The 14,683-nt window shown below is 40.5% G+C and overlaps 1 protein-coding gene across 5 annotated transcripts in view; it reads left to right on the forward strand.

Annotated features, from left to right (window-relative positions):
- The window catches only part of C2CD3 (C2 domain containing 3 centriole elongation regulator), a 118,586-nt gene that overhangs the window by 73,010 nt on the left and 30,893 nt on the right, over nucleotides 1-14,683 (forward strand). For all 5 annotated transcript variants that reach the window (XM_065945599.1, XM_065945600.1, XM_065945596.1 and 2 more), the window contains exons 25-28: nucleotides 7,661-7,799; nucleotides 9,283-9,347; nucleotides 13,016-13,221; nucleotides 14,234-14,367. In XM_065945599.1, the coding sequence (XP_065801671.1) occupies nucleotides 7,661-7,799; nucleotides 9,283-9,347; nucleotides 13,016-13,221; nucleotides 14,234-14,367 (544 nt within the window). The remainder of the gene's footprint in view (nucleotides 1-7,660; nucleotides 7,800-9,282; nucleotides 9,348-13,015; nucleotides 13,222-14,233; nucleotides 14,368-14,683) is intronic.

Consider the following 14,683-nt stretch of genomic DNA (forward strand, 5'->3'; position numbering starts at 1 on the left):
GAAGAACCCCTGCCCTACATTTTTCTCGCCCTCCCCCTACTTTTATTCAGCCTCGTAATCTCTCCTAAAATTTCCCCTTTTGCCATCACCCTTCTCTTTTGCCTGCTTAAATCCGATTCCTCTCTCAAGACTCAGCACAAACTTCACCATTTACCAGAGTTTCCTTGATGTAAGGGCCACGACCTATTTGCTCTCTTAGCACTTTTGCCCTTTTTATCATAGCATATATTGCAATACATTAATACTAACATTATTTGCATGATTTTCTTCTCTACTAGGTAGGAGCTATTTAAGAGCAGAGACCTTGTCTCATTCATTTATTCATTCATTAAGCAACAAAACATATTCTATTTGCTGTGTGAGCACTATCCATGGTGCTGGGGATAAAGCAGTGAACAGAATGACAATAATAGAACCCTTATGAAGCTTACATTCTAGTAGGAATATATTCAGCCCTGTATTTCCAGACAATAAGTTGTGTATGTTTGTGACTTTGAGCAGTTATTGTCTCTCTGTGTCTTGAATTTCTCATCTGTAAATGGCTGTGGTTATCAGTTCTGAGATGTGTGATTATTCTGAGAGCTCCAAATCCATAGCTTTGTGAGTCCAGAAGATTTCAATATTTGTCTTCTGACTTGGCCTTCCTGCTTGGCTCCTGCAGATTCTATATTGCCCCTCAGTTTCTGCTGCGTATCCTTATTACTTTGGAACAGAAACAAAATTCATGCTCACTGTTGTCTGTCTTTTATTTCTATTTCTCCATATCCATACTACCAACAGATGTTACTTCCAGAATTATAAGCTTCTACAAAGACCCTGAGGTTCTCAACCTTCTCATCACCTTTGTGTGTCAGAGACCTTGAAGCCTTCTGTCTCAGGACAGAATCTTCTCCACATACAATCTTGCTGTGCTATATTAGAGATACTGAGGTCCTGTATGAGTCACAAAATTAGGAAACAGTTTTCGCTTTTTGACCATCCTACCAATGCAGCCCATCAGTGACAAGTCTGATAAGGAATGAATTTAAGGAAAGCACAAAAAAGCCTTGATTTTTGCCAAAATTGTTTTGGTGTTTGTTTTCGCATTGAAAATAAAATTTAATGTGCAAAAACATGGTTATGTTCCGTTTTAGGGGTTATCTCCATGTTGCAAAAAGCAAATATGCTTATAACTTCTCAGTTAGATAGCAAATTGCATTTTTTAAATATGCCTTGACAATTAGTAATTTATTGAGCATCTCTTTGTAACAAATTCTATTCTTACTTTTATACATTAATTATCTCACTTAATCCTTACCACTATCTAGTATTCTTGGGCTTCCCTTGTGGCTTAGCTGGTAAAGAATCTGCCTGCAATGCAGGAGACCTGGGTTCGATCCCTGGGTTGGGAAGATCCCCTGGAAAAGGGTAAGGCTACCCACTCCAGTATTCTGGCCTAGAGAATTCCATGAACTATATAGTCCGTGGAGTCACAAAGTTAGACAAGACTGAGCGATTTTCACTTTAATCCTTACCACAAAGGATTATTTTATGAGCAGATTACGGTACATACCCATTTTATAAATGAGGAAACTGAAACTCACAAAACTGAAATGACTTGAGTTACGCAGTTGATAAGCTCTACAGAGCTGGAATTTTAATTCTAAAGCGTGACCTAAAGGAATTAATTTCACCTAAAGCCTGTGCTCTTTGGTCTAGTACACAGAGTCTTTACCATCCTGCCTCTCAGGATGTATTTATCAGTTTATCTGTGTTTATCATTTAGTCCTGCTTACACTCTGTATTACCAGGGTAATTGTGTACTGTATGTCCAGTCCTGTGCTTATGTTGCAAGAATGGTAGTTCAGTTCAGCAAGTAGTAAATCTGTGCTAGGCCAGTGCCAGGTAGAGAAAGTGCAGAGCAAATGGCACACAGTTTCTGTCCTCTCAGAGCTGATAACCCAGATAAGGGGATGTGATGAATTGACTTGATTTTAGAGGGGCCATGGACACAGTGGTGGCACCATGGTGACTTTCTTTCCCTTCTAGTCATAATATATATATAGCAAGCCAGTCCCTGGCTCGTGCACCTTTCTTAGCCTAGATTCCTTTCTCCCTTCCCCAGTTAACAGTTACCAAATTCTTGCCAGCATCCTGTTCTTTCTGTCTGTCACCTTGTTCTAGCCATGCTGGCCTCTTTGCTTTTTCTTGAATATATAGGCAAACTCCTGCTTTGAGGCTTTTGAATCTGATGTTCACTGTGTGCCTGGAACATTTTTCACTTTTGTCCTGGCTTTACTGAAATCACTGGCTCAGCTAGACCTTCCTTGGTCACCCATCTAAATTTACAGCCTCCCCCAACAATACCTGTCCCTTTTCCCTGCTTAATTTTTGTCTATGGCCTTTAAATAGTGTATTTTGTTTATCTTCCATCTTTCTAGGAAAAGATTAAGTCCTGTAGAGACAGCAGTTTCTTGATTTATTGACTGCTAACTCCCCAACACCTCGAACTGTGTCTAACACATAACATAAGCAGTAAATGTTAAATGAGGAAGCAGATGAAGCGGAGACCTTGTTCAAATGCCCTTTATCTCCTTTTAATATGTTCTCTGCTTCGCCTCTCCTGCAGGAAAGTTGCTTATGTGGAATTTAACAGAGGATAAGTTGCAGAGATTAGTAGATTCATTCAACAAATGGGTATTAAGTTCCTGCTGTATCCAACACAAGGTATAGGATCAAGTCCTCTTACCCAGAAAGTTTTATATCACCTTTTCTCTATTCTCACTGCTTCCTTGCATGTTCAGGCTTCCGGAACTTAGATTAATGGGATTGCCCTCTCAGTGATTGCTGTGAACAGTATTCTCTTTCAGTATCTTCTTCTTTCTACTACTGAGATTATATTATGTCTGGTCAACAAATGTGACCTCATCTCTCCAGTTAAAATACTTTGTTGACTTCATGTCACTGCAGTCACAGTGGCCTAGCACACAGAGTACTGCCATGTGGCCTAATCAGTCTTTCCAACCTCATCTCTCACTGTTTCTTATATTAGGCAATTCGCTTTTTGCCAGTGCCCCATCCTCTATCATGTTACCCTTGATCATGGTCTTTTCTCTACCTGGAACGCCTTCTTTCTTATTCAGTGAACTTGCTCCTCATCCTTTAAGAGTAAACTAGATGATACTAACACTTTGCAGCCTACTGACCACTCTATTAGTAGAAAACTTTCCTCTCTGTTCCCAAAACTTCCTTATTCCACCACCATCCCTACACAGGTTTCCTCCTTCATATCACTTATTACTCTGTACTGAAAATGTTTCTTAATGTGTCTCTCCTTAGGCTGCCTGTTTCTTGGGGACAGGGACTGTGTGTTTATCTCGATACCTGTGTCTTCATGATGCAGCTAAGCAGGCATAATGTCCTTTTGTTTGTGAATACAATACTCGCTGCCTCTCGTATTTCTGGCATGAGTTACAAATCTGTAAATCACTTGTTATTTTGCCTCTTTCTGTTTAGCCAGAGCAGAGTAAGCATCAGAGTGGACACTTTCAGAGGTCTCTTGTCTCCCAAGTCCTACTGTCACAATGTTAGGCCCATATAGTCCTTCCCCCGCAAATATTGATGGTTCACTCAGACCCTGTGCTGGGCCCTGAGTGTACAGACCTATGCATCATCTCTCTGAAATGTGCTTCCAAATGATGATATAATAGGAAGACTTCTGAGATGGAATTCAGAAGACTAGCTTCTGGCCCTAGCTAAGTCATTAACTTGTATAGTGACTTTCGGCAACCCATTTCTCTTTTCCTCAATTATAAGATGTAATAGTCTTATAAGATCATCTCTGAGCATATGGAGCTGAGGGCAGCATATCTCACACTGTAAGTCAGCTATAAATTGCCAAGTTCTTATGAAAATCCTGGGTAGATGCTTCCTTAAGATTCATGTTGACCATCCTGCCTTCAGCAGTGTTCTCAGCGTGTCTGTCCCTCTCATGCCTTAGAAGCATCTTCACTGATGAAGGAAATAAATGACTCTTTAGTGCAAAGCTGCTTGCAGAGGCTTCATAAGCAGCCTTGAATTATGCCTTACACCTGAGACAGTGTAGTCCCCACTGTGGTCCTGGTTCTGAAATACAAGAGTTTCTTGGATATTTTTGTTATAAAAAACTCTGAGAAACCTTCAAGAATCAGCTTCAGTACTCATAAGATTTGTGTACTTATACTAGACATGACCAGTATCTCTAGCCCTGCCTTACAGATGAAACCATCAAGGAACAGAGAGGTAAAGTGATTTGAGGTCATTTAAATTATACCCAGTGAAAACCAAAACCATCTTCAGTATCATCAGCCTTTAGAGACTCTCGTTCAGCTACTCAGGCAGGGTTAGGGGTCCTTCTGCATTCCCACAGCCCCCTGTGCTCTTGGTATAGTCTTTATCTTATTGTATTATAATTATCTGTTTGTGTCTGCCTCCAGATCAAGAATCAGATCTGACTCACCTGTGCATGTAAGCCACATTGCAGGTGTCAGTTAATGATAGCTTAACAAAACTGAGCTAAGTTTTTATTAATGTACAAATCTGGGCATTGCTTGAGGGGAAGTTTCCATCTATTGACTCCAGGCCAGAGGGAAAGCTTTTCTTTTAACCAGGTAGAATTAATTAGAAGTATTGCAATGGAACATCCCTGGAATAGGAGTTAGGAAACCTTCAGTTGACCAGATGTGTGATAAACAAGCCACTTTACCTCTCTGTTCCTTGGTTGCCTTGTTTGTAAACTAGAGATAGAGACACCATCTTATGTGATTATCAGGGATGTTATCAGCTCAGATTTAGTGTGGATAGGAAAACTTATCCACACTAAAATAAGGAGTTATGGGACTTCCCTGGTGGTTAAGATTCTGAGCTGCCAATGCAGGAGGCAGTGGTTCGATCCCTAGTCAGGTAACTAGATCCCACATGCTGTGTGGTACAGCCAAAAGATTTTTAAAATTAAAATTAAAAAAATAAGGAGTTATTATTTTAATCCCATTGGAGAAATTATACCATTTTTGATGCATAAAACTACTACTTTCACACTTAGGTGAAACACAGGAAATTCAGTGAAGACTCTTAAACAGTAAGGGTGGCTCATCTCAAGTCCTCTTAACTGCTCTCAGTGTGTGTCCCAATTCAATAGGAGGTATAGCGGTTTTCATCTCGGCTGCCTCCAGAAGTATTTCAGAACTTGACCTTTCAAGGAAGATAAACAGGCCCAGCCAGATTTCCAGCTGCAAGGGGAGAGCCAGGGGAACCTGATAGACTTGCTCTGCCAAGCTGATTTGTTTATCACCCACCCGTTTGGCTGAAAGGAGTATCTCTGTTCAAGACTGAATAAGGAACAATTTTTTTCCAAAGTAGAAATAGTACTTCTGTTTCACAGCCTCTAGCAAATAGCAGCCTCAAAAGTAGTGAACCTAAAAAGAGAGGGTTGAGGTATGAGAGAGAGATCTGAGCAGTATTGGTAGGTATCTAGCATCATAGAATTTATCATAGGTAATTATCAAAGTAATTTGAGAGTATATGTTTCTGATGAAGCAACTTGATACCCAGAGGATCAGAGTGAAGTCCCCAGTATATCATGCTAAATCAGTGCAGAGTACACCAGAACCGAGGAGTCCTGTCTCTGAGAACTCCAGGTGTCCTCTCTGCTGAGCTCTCTCGGCACTGTCCTGAGCAGATGCTGCAGTCCTCTGCAGGTGCACACTGCACACAGACAAGGCCGCTTCTCTCTCTCCTTCTGCCTCTGTGTCTCCCATTTTTCTTAGTAGGTCTAAGTTTAGTAGGTCTCTCTTCAACCCTGGCAACCCTCTCAGACCAAGGGCAGCAGGGAGTCTGCAAACCATTCTGAAGAGCTGTGGGCCTACTCTGTGCATTTAAGAGACTCTTAGTTTAGTGAGGGAAACATAGACACCGATTATTATAGAATCTCCCTTGCTGTGAGGATTTGTGACATTTTGTTGGAAGAAATCAGTTGAGAAACTTGAGACCTACTTAAAAAAATGGGAGACAGAGAGGGGGCTGAGATTGAGAAAGAGAGAAATGGAAGCTACATCAGGGAGAGTCTAGTTGCCGGAAACAACTCACTCCAGCTGTTTTAAACAGAGAGAAGTTTTATGTAGAATGTTAAGGTACTTCAAGGTACTGGAAGGGCTCAGGGAGTTGGCTCTAGGCTAAGCTTTTAGGAAAGAACTAGTAGATCTTTTAAGTTAGAAATAACAGTGCCAATAGTGCAGTCCAGGGATCAGGAAATCATTTCTGTTACCTTTGGGCCTCTGGGGACCCAGGGACACAACCCCTGAGCAGGAAACGCAGTGTCATCCTTGCTAGTAGCAAATGGAAAAGGAACGTGTCCTCTGCCTCCTGTCTGCCTTCCAAATCTGTTATAATGGCATCTAATAGATAGAGACCAGTATGTATCCATCTAGCATAGCAGAGTCGTGACCGTTTCAACCTCTACAGTAAAGGAATACAAAACAATAAACGTAAGTGAGGGTGGATGCTGAGCAAGTCAGTCCATGTAATACTGTTAAGTTTCACGAAAATAAAAAAACTTTTTAACATGATAGCTCAGTAGATAAAGGTAATACTAGTGTTATTCTGTACATTTCACATTAGTAATTTATTGATTTCTATTAGCTAATCTTTGATTTTCCTGCTCTTTCAAGAATATGCTTGTAAACTGGTTTGACCAGGTGGTAGCCAGTCTGTCGGTTTTTTTCATCTATATAATGAGAATAATAATATCTTCCTCATAGGTTTGTTGTAAGGATTAAATGAGTTAATACACATATAGTTCTTAGAAAAATGCTGGCACACAGCAAGTGATATATGTTATCTACTACTATTATTTTTAAGGTTATATACTATGTGACTCCATCTATGTAATAATTTTTTTATAATTTTATTTTTATTTATTTTTGGCTGAGCTTCATTGCTTCATGGGCTTTTCTGTAGTTGCAGTGAGCAGGACCTCCTCTAGCTGTAGTGCGCAGGCCTCTCGTTGCGGTGGCTTCTCTCGTTGCAGAGCACAGGCTTTAGAGCACGCAGACTTCAGTAGTTGCCACTCATGGGCTCAGTGGTTGTGGCCTGTGGGCTTAATTGCTCCACAGCATGAGGGATCTTTCCAGACCAGGGATCGAACCCATGTCTCCTTCATTGGCAGGCAGATTCTTCACCACTGAGCCACCAGGGAAGCCCTGTTATTTATTTTTAATCCTTACAACATCTGAGGAGATGTTAAGTACCATACACATCGTTTGAAGACGGGGTGGCCTAGATAGGCTTGCCCAAGGTCACACATTGCCAAGTCACACAGGATGTGTGTGGCAGAGCTGTCATTGATCATCGAACTTTAAAGTCCGGGTTCTTTGCAGTTCTATCTTTTTCCTCTTAATCCAGTGTTTTCCATCATCCCACAGAGTATAAGGAGATGGGAGAAGTTGTTTCTTGCTGGATGGTATTTATGAACTGAGCCTTGAAAGAACAGTTTCAATTGCAGAAACATTTCAGACACAGGGAATAACTCAAAGACCCAAAGGCAGAAGATAGGAATGGTCTTTCTTGTACCTGTATAATGAGAGGCTTCCAGCACATTCTTTTTTGGTAGCCTAAAGTTTAGTCACTTCACTGTTTCCTATTTCAGGGAGCCCCTTGACACAGCGGAAAGTATCAATACCCAGTTGTTGTGTATCCTTTGTAACAGCTGATGAGCCATCTCCTATCTACACCCAAGTGGTTGAAAACACAGATTCCCCCATCTGGAATTTTCAACAGCAGTCAAGGTTTGTATTTTATGATGTACCATCAGCCTTCCAAAATCTGCTTTCTATTCCAAGAGACAGACTCAAAGTGAGGCATATAACAGACACTACAATACTGAGCAGACTTGGAGAATGCTTTCCTTATCAAACAGTTATTTAATCCTAGTGCTTACAAATTCACAGCTAGTGGTGGTTTAAAGCTTTTGTTGTGTGTTTTTTAGCTCTACTCAGTACAACTCAAAAATTATTCAATGGAGTTCTCTTATTTGCTCTGCTGTATTCTTGGGCAGTGGGAGTTAAAGACAAGGATTAAAACAGTCCCTCAGCTAAGTGTGAAAGAATATATGCAAGTTATCTAGGTGAAGAAGGTGGAGATCTCCGGAAAGGCTGTAGATTATGCATCTTTGGGAAAGATTTCTGGTGCAGTAGGAAGAGCCTGGGCTTTGAAACTAGAGAGGCTTGGCCTCCAACCCCATCTCTGTCATTCACTAACTGTGTGAACAAGTTACATAACATTACTGAGCCTCAGATTCATCATGTGTAAAGTTGAGGTAATTTTTACAGAGTTATAGTGAGGTTCAAATTATATGAAATTTGGAAGTATTACCTCATGGTACATGGTAGGTACATAACAAATGTCAGATCTGATTTGAAAGCTCAAAAACAGAGGAGGTGGAGGAGTCCTGTCAACTACGTGGCCTGCAGCTCAGAGGTTGGGGGCTGGCACAGAGCCAGGCTCTCCTCCCTTTTCTGCTGTTACCTGTTTCATCATAATTAAAAGTGTGAGTTCTGTTACTAATTATTGTTAATATTATCTTTACATTGCATCACCTTTTGTAAAATTTAATTCTTGTCCACTAGCACTAACCACACACATGGTATCTGATCTGCTGTTTTCTCACAGTGTTTATCTACCTAGTTGAGTCTCAGCGGTTGCTCACATGTTCAGTGTTTTTTAAATTTGAGAGGTTGACCTGAGTCAGGAACTCTAACTGCAGTGACAATTCAGTAGTGAGAAGATGTCTAGAAGATGTCTAGACGTCTAGAAGATGTCTGTGGTGAGCTACTAGAAATTACAGAAATTCTGGCCATAGTGGCCAGTACTTTATCTAAAATACCAAATCTGCCTTCAAAGGTAGGCAATCAGAGGGTTAAGCCCAGCGTAGGTGCTCAATAAACATTCTTTTCCTCTCTTCTCACCGCCTCCACCTACCACAATGAGACATGAGAACAATCCTTACCTGTTCCAATAAAATGGGGGCCACGCGTGTTGGGGGAAAGAATACCACATCCAGGTTGCATGTTTTCAGTTCTTGACAAGTTACTAGTTACATCACCTCTCTGAACTTCCATCCCCTGCTTTTAGAGGATAAGATTATATCCTCGAAGATGGTCATAAGCTTGAAAGGAAAGTGATTTGCAAACTTGAAGATACCCTTCAAATCTGGGTTTCATTCTAGAGAAGCTTCCTACACAGTTAATTTATGCTTGTTTTACTTACTAGGCTTTCGAAAGAGCTGCTTTTGGACCCACAGCAAACTCTGGTCTTCAAAGTTTGGCATAAAGGAGGTATGAACTGTTTCCTTGGTTATAAAATAAGTCCACATCACATTAATTTGCCAGTCTTTTTCTTTTCTTAACCAAGTAAAACCATGGCACTGATGGTGCTGGGAACACATATGTGTGTTGGAGGTGATCCCATAGAATAGCATGTCATTCTCTGGTGGAATTTAAATCCTTAGAGACCATATCATTTTGTTTGACTGCTTGCTTTGTTTTTATTAGTGAATGGCAATATATTTTTATACCTTTAGAAATATCTCTAATCTTGTAAGGTAAAAATACAACTAGTTGGATTTTATATATATAAAAACTGAGGCCCAAGGAAGTTTAGTGGCTTGACTAAGGTCATATACCTATTAATTGATGGAGCTAGGATTCGGACTCACTTCTTTCTCTTTTTTGGCCACACACGAGGTTTGCAGAGTCTTAGTTCCCTGATCGGGGATTAATACAGGTCCCGGCAGGGGAAGTGCCAAGTCCTAACCCTGGACCAACAGGGCATTCCCCTCAGACCCAGTTCTGACTGGCTGTTTAGCCCTTACTGTTTGTGCTTCACCAGACTAGTAAGATTGAATGATTCAGAAAAACAAGGTGATTAGGACATTCAACTATCTCACAGCTCTTAGAAAATTTTGTCTCACTAAATCCCTCCTTACAAACGTAGCTCCTTTAAGATTCCTGCTGGATCTTGGTTTCCACACCTTCAGTGGTTTTGAGTTGTCTATAGCATCATAGTGTTTGCTTGCCAATGGGTAACCCTAAAACCTAATAAAGACCTGAGGGTAGTCAGGGGGTAAAGGAGATCGACTCACCAGGCTCCCTTCTTGTGCTCCTCTTTGGGAGTGATGCCTTGGATCTGGTTTTGATGATTGGTCCCATGCTGCTGCCAAGGATTCCCAACCCCGCCCAACCTCATTAGTGGGTCAGGAACTGACCATAATTCAGTTTTCTCTAAATCATTACAAGGTATTTTTGCTATATTCAGCTCAGCACAGCACTCCTCTCTAGTTTTCTATTTCTGTCTTCTCTCTAAAGTATTCCAGATTGTCAAGCAGACCAGACTTTGCCTCAGTTCAACATTTACTTCAGCAGGAAAAAAGAGTAAACTTTGGTCCTATGCAGATCTGTATTCAAATCTTGGCTCTGCTATTTACAGACTGTGTGACCTGAGATAAATTGCTCTACCTGTTTGAGTCTTTGTTTCCTTATTTATAAAATTAGGATTAATAGAACCTGCAATGCAGAGTTTTTGATGGAGAAGGAAATAGCAACCCACTCCAGTATTACTGCCTGAAAACCTGATGAACAAAGGAGCTTGGCAGGCTACAGTCCATGGGGTTGCAAAGAGTTGGACACGCTTTAGCAACTGAACAATAACAACAACAGTTTTTGTAAGGGTTAAAGATAATTATATAAAGTATTTGGGACAAATTGGCACTTAATAAATGGAGCTGTTTTTATTATTATGCCTACTATGTGTAAAGTACAGTGCTAGGGCTGTTAGGTATGGAGATGAAGAAAATACATTCCCTACCTTTCAGGACCCCTAGACAATTGTGTAGAACCCGGTGTAAAGGGGGACAGAGCTCAACCAGCTCTGTCTCTCAGTGTATGTAGACTTGCTTAACTCCATTCTTTTCTTAACTCCATCCTTTCCACACAGATTGAAGGAACCTGTTGTAAAAGGTACTCAGACCAGACCAAGCTGTGTTCAATAAATATTTGAGTTCCTACTCTATGCCAGGAACTGTGCTAAGTGATGGGGATACAAAGGTAAAATAAGACATGAGGGATGCTCTGGTAGCAGACATCTAACCCAGACTTAGGATGTTAGAGAAGGCTTTGAGGGGCACACCTCTGATGAGAAGTGAAGGGACCTGACATTGTATGATCAGAAGGGATAGCAAATACAAAAGCCTAGAGTAAAGAAAGAGTACAAGGGAAGTTCAGGATCACTGGAGCATAAAACTGCAAAGGGAGAATGTGGGATTGACTGCTGAATCTGATATTAAATTTAACTTACAGGGACTTCCCTGGTGATCCAGTGTTTAAGACTTTGCACTTACACTGCAGAGTGTGTGGGTTTGACCTAGGATAATTGCATGCTTCGTGGCGCAGTCAAAAAAAATTTTTTTTTAATAATAAATAAATTTAAGTTGCAGTTTGTGGGGTTTCAGTTCACTGACCAGGGATTGAACCTGGGCCACAGCAGTGAAAGCCCAAAATCCTAGTCCTTAAGCAGCCAGGGAACTCCTGATTTTTTTTCTTGATGATCAGTTTAGCCAGATTTCTCCTCCACTGTGTTTAGGATGAAGTGCTTTCATGTTAGGCAGAACCTTCAAGTGAGGTTGCCTAAAGTTATTATATAACAAGAACAGGTTACATCTTTGACAACCAAAGAGAACAGGATTAGCTTTCTTTGAAAAGCAAGAATATCTTTGGAGAACAAATCAACGGCTCTCCATCATTCTTCACCTGCAGTGGGTAAGAATTACATGACCCCTACTCTGGGGAAAACAACTTCAGATGTTCCTACAATCTAACTTTGTCCAAAGAGACAATAAAGAGAATCTTGAATCTGGTTCAGCACTTCTCCTATATATGAAACTTGAGGCCCAGGAAATTAGAATAATGTGTTTTCAAGTCAAAGCCACATTTAGATTTGCTCTTGTAGTACACTGCTTCTTAGTCTCTCTCTACAGTGGCCAGTTCACGCATGCTCTCAGTGGATGTCTTATCTAGTTCCTGTAGTGTAGAAAGATTCTATGCCAGGTATGGAAAGTTTAGGGAACATAAAGTGAGTTATTCTTGGTCTCAGCTTTTAGATAGGTCCCAGTCTAGAGAAGAGCAAACTGTAAACAAATGTTAGACAGTGTGTGATGAGTCCAGTGTCAAAGAAATTGGGAAACTCAGGACCACTCTTCTTGAAAATTTGCGTTCCTTGATTCATTCAGCAAATTGAAAACTGAGAATTGTGTCCATGTTTGGTAGAATCAGTCCTTGATTCAGTGTAGGGAGTGGAGGCCTATACAAAACAGGAGCATGTAAGGGGACGGGTCTGTTTGTCCTCAGCTCCTTTCATGTTAGAAGTGAGAAGCAGTAAATCTGAAAATAAAGGTCATTGCATGGTAGCTTGTCCAACCAAGAAGGGGTCTTCTCTGTCATTAAGAGCAGTCTGAGCCCAAACTCATTTTGTACCCTGCACTGGTTTTTTAGGGGGTTGTTTGTCTTCTGTATGTGTGTGTGTGTTCTTAACTAAATATAATACATGTGGTATGTTAGAGAAAATTTGAAAAATACAGAGAACTATAAATAAGAAAATGCAAATCATTCATAATTCCAAGAGTGATTTTTTTCAAGACCCACTTCCCTAAGGAAAACCAGTGAGACTTGGTGCCCTAGGGAGACGAACAAGTGTCTCTTATGTTTAAGGGATGTTTTCCAGTAGCCTATATGAAGAGGACAGAGCCTAACCCTGCCAGCTTTTCCCTACCTTACAAAAAAAAATACAGTTGGAAAACAGGCTGTGGTTGCCAGTCTCTCATCCTCGGTATCTGTACTCTCTGTTGATTGCGGAATCACTGAACACTCCCCAAACCACCTCTGTGCCACCTTGAAGCCCCGTGGCAAGATGCACCCGGCCACACTGCCCAGCTCTTCTTTCTCCCCCACAGATGAGGAGAGGGTGATTGGCTTTGCCTCTGTGGACCTCTCCCCGCTTCTCTCTGGCTTCCAGTTTGTCTGTGGCTGGTACAACATCACAGACTTCAGTGGAGAGTGCCAAGGGCAGATAAAAGTTGCTATCTCCCCTTTGGAGAGTTTGATTCATTTCAAAGAAGAAAGGCAAGCAAGACGTGTGGTGGGAAACCCAGGATCACTGGTATGTATCTTTATTCACATCCTTAACCAATAAAGTTCTACTGAGCAAAACCTATAAGAAGATAATTTACATGTGTTTGGTACTTTCCTGTGTAGAGAATGCATTTCTGGTTTTGGGGGTTTTTTTTAATGCATTTTTTTTTTTTGCATTTCTTTTTTATAATGACTTTATGACATTTTGTGGTGAAAATGTTCTGAAATTACATGATGGTGATGGATGCTATTGAAAAACCACTGAATTGAACACTTCCTTTCAGAGGGTGAATTTTATGATACATGAATTAAATCTCAATTTTTTAAATAAGGTTAGATAGAGTGTGGAACCTGAAACCACATTAGATAAACTTTAAAAATAAAAAGTTACGGTAACATCTTTGGTCTCTTAAAAAAAAAAAGAGAAAATGGGATGAGGGAAATTGATGTTAGTAAGTATAGACAACTCTTTCAGGGAGTTTAACCATAAAGGAAAAGAGAATTTTCCAGACTGTCCCAGATAGGGGAGCTCTGTCAAGGGCAGACTGTGTCACACATGCCTGATCCAGGGTTTGGCAGAGTGGGGTTCAGTAAATGTCAGATGAGTTACTGAGTGAATAAATACATGCATGAGAAAATGATAGTTTAAATAATCCCCTTTGTAGGAGGGCCTTTTCTTTATATCAACCCGAGTAATCATGTGATAAGAACTATCACAGCCAGATTATCCTCACATGTAAATAAAATGTAAGATGTCCAGCCAGGGGTTCACAAACTAGATAGAGGAAACAAGAGCATAATTAAAAATAAAGCAACTTTTAAAAAGCGGTCTGACATTGTATTTTGTAAAATGGGGATGATAATAGTACCTCCCTCATAAGAGTGATATATAAATGAGAAAATACATACAAATTGCTTGGTACAGTGTTCAACAGAAAATAGTAAGTTATACATATACAATAAATTTTACAAATTTATTTATACTGCTTTATTCCAAAAGGATTTGTGACAAGTGTGCCATTTTCTCATTGCTTCCGCAGACCCCAGTATACAGTACCTTCTCCTTCCCTGCCTCTGCTGTGTATGCTGCATTCCCTGGCTGCACTGCGGGACAGACCCCAGAACTGCCTGCTCACCCCTCATCAAAGGAGGTTGATTTCTCCTCTCCTGGGAGGTGAGTGATTTCTTGATGACAGGAAGAGATGGGGTCCAGAATGGAAGTGTGCAAAGTAGCTTGTCATTTCTCTTTCCTTTATTAGGGGAAGAAATGAGAAACAGGCAAAGACTAGTGATCTTCTTTCATAAGCCCAGGGAACCCCAAGATCATATGAAAACAAAATTTTTATAAAATTAGGTACTAGAAGTTTTACTGCTATCAAAAGGGTAGTTTCAGTGCAAGGGATTTGTTTCTTCTCAGAGACCTTTAACCTTCATGCCTAAAATCAGTTACCAGCTATGTGAGAAACATATCATGACCTTTCCCCTCCCAA

The sequence above is a fragment of the Muntiacus reevesi genome, chromosome 9 (assembly GCF_963930625.1).
Source record: "Muntiacus reevesi chromosome 9, mMunRee1.1, whole genome shotgun sequence".
NCBI lineage: Eukaryota > Metazoa > Chordata > Mammalia > Artiodactyla > Cervidae > Muntiacus > Muntiacus reevesi.